Below are 13,400 nucleotides of genomic sequence, written 5' to 3' on the forward strand. Positions count from 1 at the left end.
GACATAAAAGAACAAGTATAGAGCAGATCCTATTGGGGGAATATATTGGTGTGGAATGCAGATCAGTCAATGGACAGAAAATAAATAATATAAATTATCAAGTTAGTTCTGGTTTGGGAGTCTGAGCAGTGGAGTGTCACAGAGTTGGCTGTTAGGAACCCAGCTGTTTACAATCTACATGTATATCAATGATATAAATTAATGTAAAATTTCCGTGTTTGCTGATGATATAAAACTTGTGGTACTGTCCACTACATGAAGTATAATGAAGAAATATATGAGGCATTCACTTTGGCAAAATACATGGAATTGCTTCAAAAGATCGAGATTGAAGATGATGGTATTTAGAGATACATGGATGTCCATGTACATAAATCAGTAGAGGTTAACATGAAGATACAGCAAGTAATTACAAAGGTAAATGGTATACTGGTCTTTATCAAGGAATATTTGAGTTCAAGCAAGACCACGTATAAAATATCATATAAAGTCTGCTTACCTAAGGTGTGATATGCTTTCGGTAGAAGTAGTGTAGTGAATATTTACCTGATTGATTACCAGAGTGGCAGTTGTGTCAAAGAAGTAGAGGTTTAATGGATGAGATCTATATCCTATTAAATTTGGAAGACTAAGAGGTGATCTAATTGAAAGGGACAAAATTTTTGAAGAGCTCAATGGGATTGTTGCAGAAATAGTGTATCCCCGATAGGATTATCTAGAATTGCTGGTCAAAAAATATCTTCACTTAGAGGATGGTGAATATTTGGAACTCTTATCCCAAGAGGGCTGTAGCGTGTCAGTTGCTGAATATATTAAAGGTTGAGATAAAAGATTTTTGCATAATAGGGGAATGAAAACATGTGGTTAGTGATGAAAGGTGGTACTGAGGTCAAGGATCAGCAATGATCAGCTCTCCTGGCGGCCTCCATAATTTCAAAGAAATAAATATTATTCTCCCACAACTTTAACTGTCTTGTGTGCAACTTAGTAACACCATCATAAATTTCATTCCACAATTTAGGTAGGACATCAAACATTATTCAGTTTTCCTTATCTCTTCAGAAAGTTTTTGTATCTGTGGTATTAACTAAGCAAATCTCTTCTCTACACTTTCCCAGGCCTTGACAACTTTTTGAGGTTATTAACACATAACTGGATATAATATAATAGATGAAGCCCAGGCAATGATTTACACAGATTTAACATTTCTACATTATTTTCATATTTTTTATTTGCACTTAAAATAAATTGGTTCTTCCTAAAACCATGTTAACAGCCCACTTCTTGGAAATTGCTGTATTTAAACTATTTGTGTTTCAGGTTTTTGCCTTTAACTATCTTCCTGTATTTTTGTCATTCATTCACCCAATTCTGACATCTGTTTATTCAAAGTACATTCCAAAAGTTTTTATTTTCTTGTTATAAATCTATTTTTACATGTCACTTTCAACCAATTTCAGATCATTAAAGTGGCACTGTAACAGAGTCCAAAGTTATGACATTGTTTATTTTCATCCAGATTGGTCAGAAAAAATTCTTTGTTAATTATTACTGATCAATAATTTATTTGTATCACCTGTTTTAATAATAATCAATTTACAGTAATTTGTGCAACTTCAACATTTTTCTAATTATGTTATTCATTTTTAGCTGATTATGAGCTTTACCTGAAGGACCACCAGGAAATCATTTATCGGACAGAATTAGTAACAGAGCATGTTCAAGAACCCAAGGTTGCAGAAGTAGCACCAGTAATTCCAATGATGGAATATGACAAAGAACAGGCACTAATCAGGAAGAAGATGGGGAAAACTGCAACCATAATGAAAAGTGAACAGGCAAGATTTATCTTTGAATTTATTTGCCTAAACAAATTTTTGTGTTATAGGACAAATTTATTTTACAATAGCCAATTAAAACTGTTTTCTAAATATTAGAAATAAATTAATTGCCTTTCCATATACACCAGTACACAATTTATTCACTTTTAGATAGTACAATTATATTAGCCATTTCAAACATTCATAGAAAGATATTTAATTTTAAATATGGAATAACTTCCTTGCTGTTCTTAGAAAATAGTGCTATGGGATTTTTTTATTTCCATCTAGTGGAAGAGAAGTAACTTGTGGACTGATACTGTAGCATCATATCAGTATTACAGAGGGTTGTGGAGTTAAATTTTATGCATTATTCTTTGAAGTTGGATTTGCACGTGATTTAGAGACAAGAGTACCCTCAAATGAGTCACTGACAAACACTAGAAGACATTTTCTTTGGGAGTTTCTGTTAATGGATGTAGACATAAACATTTACAACAAAGAGGACTAGCTAGATAGGAGTGTTAATGAAAAATATTAACTGTCCAGGTGAGCCCCATGTTATGGTGACATTGCATTCCTAGAAAACTATCTGTACTGCAATTTTCTATGATGCAAAGCCCCTTTTACTCATTGAATCCCATGTTACTACTGGAAATTTATCCCTCAACAATAATGATAATTGTATCACAGCTGTTGGTTCACAGTGGAGGAACATTTAAGAGATTGTTTTGTCAATTTTCAAAACAAATCTCCTTTAGTGGCCAGCAGCTGTCTCTGGAGACACAAGCAACTCCAGATGCTATAATGCAGAGTGAAGGCTGGAAGGTGAGAGATAAGGAATGCACAAATGACTTGTTCCATTAAACAGCTTCCTTACTTATCAGATTCTAGCATCTAGTAGAAACATAGAAAACCTACAGCACAGTACAGGCCCTTCGGCCCACAAAAGTTGTGCCGAACATGTCCTTACTTTAGAAATTACCTAGGGTTACTCATAGCTCTCTATTTTTCTAAGCTCCATGTACCTATCCAGGAGTCTCTTAAAAGACCCTATCGTATCCGCCTCCACCGTCACCGGCAGCCCATTCCACGCACTCACCACTCTTTGTGTAAAAAAAAAACTTACCCCTGACGTCTCCTCTGTACCTACTTCCAAGCACCTTAAAACTGTGCCCTCTCATGCTAGCATTTCAGCCCTGGGAAAAAGCCTCTGACTATCCACACGATCAATGCCTCTCATCATCTTATACACCTCTATCATGTCACCTCTCATCCTTCATCACTCCAAGGAGAAAAGACCAAGTTCACTCAACCTATTCTCATAAGGCATGCCTACCAATCCAGGCAACATCTTTGTAAATCTCCTCTGCACCCTTTCTATGGTTTCCACATCCTTCCTGTAATGAGGCGACCAGAACTGAGCACAGTACTCCAAGTGGGGTCTGACCAGGGTCCTATATAGCTGCAACATTACCTCTCGGCTCCTAAACTCAATCCCATGATTGATGAAGGCCAATGCACCCTATGTCTTCTCAACCACAGAGTCAACCTGCGCAGCAGCTTTGTGTATCCTATGGACTTGGACCTCAAGATCCCTCTGATCCTCCACACTGCCAAGAGTTTTACCATTAATACTATATTCTGCCATCATGTTTGATCTACCAAAATGAACCACCTCACAATTATCTGGGTTGAACTCCATCTGCCACTTCTCAGCCCAGTTTTGCATCCAATCAATGTCCTGCTGTAACCTCTGACAGCCCTCCACACTATCCACAACACCCCCAACCTTTGTGTCATCAGCAAATTTACTAACCCATCCCTCCACTTCCTCATCCAGGTCATTTATAAAATTCATGAAGAGTAGGGATCCCAGAACAGATCCTTGAGGCACACCACTGGTCACCGACTCCATGCAGAATATAACCCATCTACAACCACTCTTTGCCTTCTGTGGGCAAGCCAGTTCTGGATCCACAAAGTAATGTCCCCTTGAATCCCATGCCTCCTTACTTTCTCAATAAGCCTCGCATGGGATATCTTATCAAATCCCTTGCTGAAATCCATATACACTACATCTACTGCTCTACCTCCATCAATGTGTTTAGTCACATCCCCTAAAAATTCGGTCAGGCTCATAAGGCACGACCTGCCCTTGACAAAGCCATGCTGACTATTCCTAATCATATTATGCCCCTCCAAATGTCCATAAATCCTGCCTCTCAGGATCTTCTCCATCAGTTTACCAACCACTGAAGTAAGACTCACTGGTCTATAATTTCCTGGGCTATCTCTACTCCCTTTCCCGAATAAGGAAACAACATCCGCAAACCTTCGATCCTCCAGAACCTCTCCCGTCCCCATTGATGATGCAAAGATCATCGCCAGAGGCTCAGAAATCTCCTCCCTCGCTTCCCACAGTAGCCTGGGGTACATCTCGTCCGGCCCTGGTGACTTATCCAACTTGATGTTAAATCCCTTGGTGTGATATTTGATTCCACCTTTAAGTTTGACAAGCAAGTTAGTGCAGTAGTAAAAGCCAGTTTTTTCCAGCTTCGTACTATTGCCAAAATCAAGCAGTTTCTCTCTTTCAAAGATCTCGAGAAAGTCATCCATTGCCCTTATATCCTCCCACTTGGAATATTCCAATTCCCTGTATACTGGGATTAGTCAGTCGGCCCTGTCCCATCTGCAACTGGTCCAAAATGCCGCAGCTAGGCTCCTGACAGGTGCCCGGAAGAGGGACCATATTACTCCTATCCTGGCCTCCCTCCACTGGCTGCCAGTATGGTTCAGAATTGATTTTAAGATTCTCCTGTTTGTTTATAAAGCCCTAAATGGGCTGGCTCCCCCCTTATATCACAGACCTTCTAACCCCTTATTTTACTTCCAGGTCCCTCAGATCGGCTGACTTGGGGCTCCTGGCTGTCCCGTGATCTAAACTTAAGCTTAGGGGTGACCGTGCTTTTGCTATTGTAGTCCCTAGACTGTGGAACAGCATTCCCCTCCCTATCAGATCTGCCTCCTCCATCGACTCTTTTAAATCCAGGCTTAAATCTTACTTTTATTCACTAGCGTTTGAATCCTCCTGATGTGGCTGATTTTTGGCTTGTGCCTAGGCCCTTGTGTTGTTTCTTTTGTGCCTATCAGCTGTTTGCCTTATTGGTTATGTCTGTGTTTTTCGTATTTGTAATTTTAGCTATTCTGCTCTGATCTGTACAGCACTTTGGTCAACGTGGGTTGTTTTTAAATGTGCTATATAAATAAATTCGACTTGACTTGATGCTTTCCAAAAGCTCCAGCACGTCCTCTTTCTTAATATCTACATGCTCAAGTTTTTCAGTCTGCTGTAAGTTATCCCAACAATCACCAAGATCTTTTTCCATAGTGAAAACTGAAGCAAAGTACTCATTAAGTACCTCTGCTGTCTCCTCCGGTTCCATACACACTTTTCTACTGTCACACTTGATTGGTCCTATTCTCTCACGTCCTATCCTCTTGCTCTTCACATACTTATAGAATGCCTTGGGGTTTTCTTTAATCCTGTCTTCCAATGCCTTCTCTTGGCCTCTTCTGGCTCTCCTAATTTCATTCTTAAACTTCTTCCTGCTAGCCTTATAATCTTCTAGATCTCTATCATTACCTAGGTTTTTGAACTTTTCGTAAGCTTTTCTTTTCTTCTTGATTAGATTCCTGTACCCTGCCATCCTTTCCCTGTCTCATTGGAATGTACCTATGCAGAATTCCATGCAAATATCCCCTGAACATTTGCCACATTTCTTCCGTACATTTCCCTGATAACATCTGTTCCCAAATTATGCTTCCAAATCCCTGCCTGATAGCCTCATATTTCCCCTTTCTCCAATTAAATACTTTCCTAACTTGTCTGTTCCTATCCCTCTCCAATGCTATGGTAAAGGTAGAATTGTGATCACTATCTCCAGAATGCTCTCCCACTGAGAGATCTGACACCTGACCAGGTTCATTTCCCAGTACCATATCAAGTACAGCCTCTCCTCTTGTACATATTGTGTCAAGAAACCTTCCTGAACACACCTAACAAACTCCACCCCATGGAAAGCATCTGCAGCCATTTGAGCTTTCTTTTCTCATCTTCTAGCCTTCCGTTTTGGTTTACAACTTGCATTTAAATTTTTTGGTTCTATTTGTAAACTGGTCGCCCAGTTACAGTTTTGTTTTCCATGTTATCCGCATTTTACCACATCAGCACATTGAGTTTGTACAAGGGAAAAGCAGTAACAGAACGAAGAATAGGGTAAATGCAAGCAGGCTTTCCCACTGAAATTGGGTGAGACTAGAAAGAGAGGTCATAATTAAGGGTGAAAGGTGAAATATGTAAAGGAACCTGAGGGGTTGTTCAATGAACATTCTTCACTCAGAAGGTGGGGAGAATGGAATGAGCTACCAGAGGAAGTGGCGAATGCAGGTTTGATTTCAACATTTAAGAGAAGTTTGGATAGGTACATAAATGGGAGGGGTATGGAAGTCCAGATACATTTTGATGGTACAAGGCGGAATAACAGTTCAGCATGGATTAGATGGGCCGACGGGTCTGTTTCTGTGCTGTAGTGTTCTGTGACTCAATGACTCTAATAAGGTAACTTACACTAAATGTTGGGGGAACTCAGCATGCCAGGCAGCATCTATGCTGCAAAATAAATAGTCGATGTTTCGGGCCGAGACCTGTCCTGATGAGCCAGCAACAAGTATGGAGAGAGTCAAAGGAGAGGAAGCTGGTTTCCATAATGTGTTGAGCTGTGTCTTCAACTTTCTGTGGTTCCTTGTGGTCACAGGAAAAGTAATTGCTGTGCCAAACCATGATGCTTTCTGTGGTGCATTGATAAAATTTGGTGAGGGTCAAAAGGGTCATGCTAAAATTTTTAGCCTCCGAAGGAAGTAGAGGCGCTGGTGAGCATTTTTGGTTGTGGCATCTATGTGGTGGGACTAGAACAAGCTGTTGGTGATGTTCACTCCTAGGAACTTGAAGCTGTCAACCCTTGCTACCCCAGCATCACTCATATATGTAGAAGTAGGTGCACTGTTTCCCCTTCGTGAAGTTAAACCTTTTGCTTTGATGACATTGAAGGAAAGGTTGGTGTCATAACACCATGCTGCTAGGTTCTTTTCCTGTAGTAAGACTTATCAGTTTTTGAGATTCAGCCCACTAGGGTGGTGTCATGTGTAAACTTGTAAATGGAGTTAGAATAGTATTTGGCCACGCAGTTGTCAGTGTTTTGGAAGTAAAGTAGGGACTGTAGATGAAGCCTTATAGGGTACCAGTGTCGAAGATAATCATGGCAAAGATGTTGATGTTTTAAACATCTTGAGAGCAAATACCATGGGAAACTCTTGAGCAAATAAAACCTGTTTGGCATGATAACTCCTTGGGCAAATAAAACCTGCCCTGAATCTCCACAGATGAACCTCAAACTGCCAAGCGTTTGTAACCATTTCTTTCAAAATTGCATTCTAAACTTTCAGTCTAAAACTCATTCTCATCTAACCCACGATATCCACTCCATGAACTCTTTCCTCTTTACTTCTTTACAGCTAAACTTTGGTAAGAATAAATTCATTCCAAAAAGGTCAATAAAAGTGAAGTAGAGTTACCATGTTATGTTATCTCTGAAACCTAGGCACTGATAGACCAAGGGACTGCTGCACTATAAAAGAAGTTGTTTTAGAACTGATGTAAGATCTTCATCCTGAAACATTCACTCTAGTTTCTTCTTCAACACATGCTTCATGACTTATTATTTCCTGAATTTTCTGTTTTTATTTCATATATCTAACAATGTATCTGTTTCGCCAATTATTCTACCTTCCCCAACAACTGCACCAAGTAAAGGAAAATTACACAACCTTGTCACAGCTCTGAACTGTTTAACTAAGGATATTTTCCAAAACCCTCCACTGTAGCTTCTACATCTTTCCACTACCACTTAGACCAAATTATATCAATCAAACTGTTGCTTTTTCTGAACTCCCAAGTAAAGTTCCTGAACTTTCACACAATCACAGCTGTGGCTTCAACCACCTGGACCAAAAGTCTCTCTGAGTCTTGAACTCCCTCACCTCATTTAAGACTCTTCTCAAAGCCAAACCTTCACCCTTTCAAAATGTTTCTCCTTCAATTGATTTTTTTTTCTCTCTAGTTGCGCATTTTTTAGTACACAAAAAAAAGTGTCATTGAATGTTTGGTTAATACTTAGACAATAAAGACTATAGGGATACAATATTAAATGGTAGCTAAAGCCCGGAGACTCATTATGCTGCATAATATATTTGTCCTCTAAGTTGTGTTAGCATCATACAAGATCAATAGCCAAAATGCTAGCAAACCCCACTTTATCAGCATTCGGATTACATAATTTGCCCTTATAGATATCCAAAACAAAATTCACTCTTTATATAGGGGAAAATTAAATAAATAAATGCAAAATGAAGAAGAAGAAAAACAAACTTTAACTACTTTTATTTTTTCTAACTCATTTCTTGATGCATGCACAGACAATGTGGCAGGTTTTTCGGCACAATAATTTGTGGTACATCTTTTGAGAGAGACAGGGAAATATCATTTCAGGACAATAACCTGTTATCAGAATTATCTCGGATTCATTTAGAACATCTATAGGTCACCATTCTCTCACCATATCTCAGTTCCCATTTCTAACATTAATGCAACAAGGACTTTGCAGGAGGAATTCCGTGGGTCAAGCAGCTTCTGTTAGGAGAAAGGAATTATCGACTTCGTGTCAAACACTTGCAGCAGGACTGAGAGTGAGAGGGGAAATAGCCAGCATAAAGAGGAGAAGGGGTGTTGTGATATAGAGGCCAGAAGAAATTGGTAAACTGATGGGAGGGCAGGAGAGTGACAGAGTGTTGAAGGATATCAGTTGCATCGAACCAATTAGGAGAGAGAGGTGCTCCCTATAGATGCTGCTTGAACCACTGAGATCCTCTAATAGATTCATTGTTGCTCTAGTTTCCAACTTCTGCAGCCTCTTTTCAATCGAATATGCACTAAATGCTGACTACAATTTTGATATCTTCCTGATAATGGCTATTCGAAAATTGCATTCAAATCTACAACAATAGCCTAACCAATGTTCTGCATGAATTTGTTACTCATTGTTCTTGTGCTATGTACTCCAATGTACATCATCAAATTACTGTAGTTTTAATTTTGTCTTTAATACTTATTTGAATTCACTCTATTAAGGAATTAAGTAAGCTTCTGTTTTCCTCCGTATACTTCTGCTTCTGTCTTATGTATGGTCTCATTTGATTTGCGGAAATTGATGTCATTAAATGGCTTCAAAGAGGAGGTGAAAGGTTTACTGTCCTATTTATTCTGACATGCTGCCTTTACAAGGGCTTACCTGTGAGTGGCCTAACTACCTGCACGTTTCAGGTGCTTGACAGTATTTAACATTCAATTCTAGTCTTTGTCAGTTTGTAGATCCTTCAGTTGCCATTCCAAAGACAAAACTTGTAGCAGCCTACAGATTTCATGTTCTAACCTATTTTACCATGAAGAGATTTGAAGGAGTCCCAGAATGTTAACTGAACAATTTCTTTGGGTAACCAAGAGGAATGCTCCAATGCATAATCTTACCTTCCACAATTGCAATGCATCCCTGTAAACTGCTTTACTACCGGCCAGGCATACCTTATGAAAACCATTGTTGATTTACTTTAAGTCTGGCAAACTGCATCAGGATATTTGGAAAGGCAACCTTTTATTTCCATTTGAAGTCCGGATCTCAAAATGGCTTGGTCTCTCTGTTGGAAATTGCATTCTATTGTTGCAAGCTAGTCACATAACAATTCAAATAAACCCTGTGTATCATTTCTCCCAATATGTATGACAGTTTATTGTACAGTTGTGTTTTATGACTACTATCATACATCCTTTTCGCTAACCTTCTTCATTTTTTGTCAAACTCTCTACTTTTATGTTGTTAATTCGCAATCGTCCATACGGTAAATCTCTGAATGATTTATTGTAGGATTATTTGGAAATCCTAATAGTTTGGTAGTAGGCTCACTGCAGCATTGTTTTACAGTCTCTTTAAACTCATTGTGTCCACTGGGAACGTTAATATAGCAGTGCATAATTTTATTTATTGTACTTCTGAACAACATCTAAAATGTGAATTAAAGATAGACAGGAGTATTGATATGAATGATGTTCAATAGTCTATTGGGATTGACCACCACTAAAGTCCCGAGAATACTGAATTATCATGGACTCATTGTATTGATCAACAGCAAAATTATAATTGGGAGTACTATTTCCAACTCTTCTTGGTTCCAAGATGACCAACAGCCTTTCACTAACTTCGTCCTTGTCTTTCTAATTTATGCTGCTGACTTTCCTTGTTTTCTCAATTTTTCTCTCAATTTTTCTCACAATTTTTGAGTAAAATCTTCATCAAAATGCTTCTGAAAATCTGTATGGATACTGTACTCTTTTTATCACATCAATATATTCAAATTATTTCTCGTTGTTCTGTTTAGATTCCATGTGTATTTTAATATACTTATGTAACTGTTAGTTAAATAATTGCTAGTTTATTTTGCATGTTTGTCATATTTTAGCCTATGGCTTAACATCAGTTGAAATTAATACTATTCATGTTTTTAGGAGTACCACATTTCTTCATTTGAAGAAAGACTTATCAAAGAAATTGAATTCCGAATCATTAGAATTACTTTGGAAGAGCTTCTAGAGGAAGATGGTGAAGAAATGGTATTAGATATTCCAGCTGAGGAATCCATTGAACCAGGATTTGATTCAACAGTGAAAAGTTATAGAATTCTTGATGGAATGGGTGTAACCTTCTTTTGTAAAGTATCTGGTTATCCATTGCCTAAGGTAAACAATATTTGCATTACAGACCAAACATGCCTACAATATAAGATCAGAATATTTGGATGAAATGTATTTTTAACAATTTGAAAAGCTTAGGTAAACTGTTTAATTTATGTAAACATATTTAATTTATCTTGATGGTATGCATTTTGTATTTTCTTTAGATTGTATGGTTCAAAGATGGTAAACGCCTGAAACAGGGAGATCACTATGTTATGGAGACTTCTCAGGATGGTAAAGCGGAATTACGGATTTCTGCAGTTTTGCCAGAGGATGAAGGCATTTACACAGTGTTGGCCAGCAACATCAAAGGAAATGCCATTTGCTCTGGAAAATTGTTCATAGAGCCTGTTGGTGCTCCAGCAACCCAGACTCATTTATCAACAACAGAAATTATGAGAAGAATGCGGTAAGACATTCTCTCTTTTCATTGTGTTTCATATTCTGTAGCAATTAGAACTTTGCCAAGTTAATCAGTTTGTGATTTCCAAATGGAAATTTCAAAATTAAAATTGCTTATTCCCTTTTTCTAGCTCTGTGTCTCCACGATCTCCAAGTCGGTCACCAGCACGTAGGCTGGAAGATACAGATGAGACTCAACTTGAGAGATTGTACAAACCTGTTTTTGTTTTGAAACCTACATCATTTAAATGTTCTGAAGGACAAACTGCTAGATTTGACCTGAAAGTTGTTGGCAGGCCCATGCCAGAGACATTGTGGTTTCATAATGGTAAGAATGATATATTCTCATGCTAATGAATCCAAAAATAGAGTGAATTTCAGTAGTTAATATAATATGTATCTGATCTAGGAAATCAAATTGTGAATGACTATACTCACAAGATTGTGGTGAAAGAAGATGGAATTCAGTCATTGATCATTGTTCCTGCATTGCCAATTGATTCTGGTGAATGGACTGTTGTAGCACAAAACCGAGCTGGCAAAACATCTGTCTCTATGACTTTATCTGTAGAAGGTAACATAAAATTTATTATATTAATTAATTAAAATATCTTAAATATATGTAAGCCAATCTTTTGTCAGAAATAATGCTTATTATTTCTTGCAAAAGACAGATACAGAGTAATGATGAACAACAGCATCAGTAGTTGAGATTAGTTGATGCTTTTTTTTAGCGTGTTGCACCAGACAGTCAGCCATTCTTGTCTGGCGTGTGGTGTCAGGATTGGTCTCCTTTCGGAGTAACTAGGTCTCGATATGAACGTTCCTGACTCGACCCTTTTTTTTTTATGAGGCCGAGTGGCTAGCTCGACACACAACCTGGCATGGATGGAAAGCATGTTCGGGGGGGGTGGCCCGACTTGGATTCGAACCTGGGAGCCTTTGCTCCAGAGTCCAGCACTGATGCCATTGCTAGTTGATGCTAGTTACCTAATTAGTGGATAATACTGAGTTTCCACTATGTGCATTATTTTGAAAGCACTAAGGGACTATGGAATCATGGTAGAAGGAATTCAATTCAATTTGAGAGAATTAGGCTGTTGAGTGAATATTAAATAAAAAAAAATAAGTAATAAGCCCCTGCTCCCTCCCTCTTCAGTCCTGACGAAGGGCCTTGGCCCAAAATGTTGACTGTGCGTTTCCACGGATGCTGCCCAACCTGCTGAGTTCCTCCAGCTTTTTGTGCGTGTTGCTTTGACTCCAGTATTTGCAGAGTATCAAGCAACACACATCAAAGTTGCTGGTGAACACAGCAGGCCAGGCAGCATCTGTAGGAAGAGGTGCAGTCGACGTTTCAGGCCTGACGAAGGGTCTCGGCCTGAAACGTCGACTGCACCTCTTCCTACAGATGCTGCCTGGCCTGCTGCGTTCACCAGCAACTTTGATGTGTGTTGCTTGAATTTCCAGCATCTGCAGAATTCCTGTGATTTGCAGAGTATTTTGTGTTTAAAATAAGTGTGCTAGTTGAAAAACATATTTTGTCCAGTTATGAACAGGATATATGTTGTGTTGCTCTGACAGCAGAACTGGAATGTCTGCTTTGTTTAATTAAAAAGGTTAACATTTTGTCAGACCTTATCTTCCAGTACTCACTATATCAGACAACAAATGACTTTCTTGCTGCCTAGCTGGTTTAACTGGAGAATATTGACAGATTTAATTACAATAAAAAAGTTATGGCCTCGATGAGCCTTAGACATGGAGAGGGTGTTTATGATAGTGGGGGGAGTCCGGGACCAGAGGTACAACCTCAGAATACCAGGTCATCCCTTTAGAACAGAGATGAGGAGAGATTTATTTAGCCAGAAGGTGGTGAATTCTGGGTATATTTAAAGCGAAGGTTGATAGGTTCTTGATTATTAAGTGTGTCAAAGGTTACAGAGAGAAGGCTGGAGAATGGAGTTGAGAGGGATAGTAAATCAGCCATGATGGAATGGCAGAGTAGACTCGATGAGCTGAATGGCTCAATTCTGCTCCTTCTTCTTATGGTCTTCTGGCCCAATGCCATTTTGTACAGAAACTCCGTATGCTCTATATTCCAACTGGCTACATTGATAGGAAAACAAAAAGAATAGATTGTAGCGGTGTGCTACACACAGTGCTAAAATAACAACACGTAGTCGGTGAGTTGCAGTTGCGAAAAAAAGAGGTTTATGCAAACTTTGTGGCCTCCTTTAAAGCCTTCCTGTTCCCGCCCTCCCCGGGCGGGACTGCTG

At 38.8% G+C, this 13,400-nt stretch overlaps 1 protein-coding gene across 1 annotated transcript in view; it reads left to right on the forward strand.

The window, feature by feature from the left end:
• ttn.1 (titin, tandem duplicate 1) overlaps window positions 1-13,400 on the forward strand; it is a 377,466-nt gene that overhangs the window by 15,071 nt on the left and 348,995 nt on the right. The window contains exons 17-21 of the mRNA XM_063052084.1: window positions 1,651-1,838; window positions 10,495-10,725; window positions 10,887-11,131; window positions 11,256-11,452; window positions 11,534-11,698. Of these exons, the coding sequence (XP_062908154.1) occupies window positions 1,651-1,838; window positions 10,495-10,725; window positions 10,887-11,131; window positions 11,256-11,452; window positions 11,534-11,698 (1,026 nt within the window). The remainder of the gene's footprint in view (window positions 1-1,650; window positions 1,839-10,494; window positions 10,726-10,886; window positions 11,132-11,255; window positions 11,453-11,533; window positions 11,699-13,400) is intronic.

The sequence above is a fragment of the Mobula hypostoma genome, chromosome 6, assembly GCF_963921235.1.
Source record: "Mobula hypostoma chromosome 6, sMobHyp1.1, whole genome shotgun sequence".
In the NCBI taxonomy this organism is placed as follows: Eukaryota; Metazoa; Chordata; class Chondrichthyes; order Myliobatiformes; family Myliobatidae; genus Mobula; species Mobula hypostoma.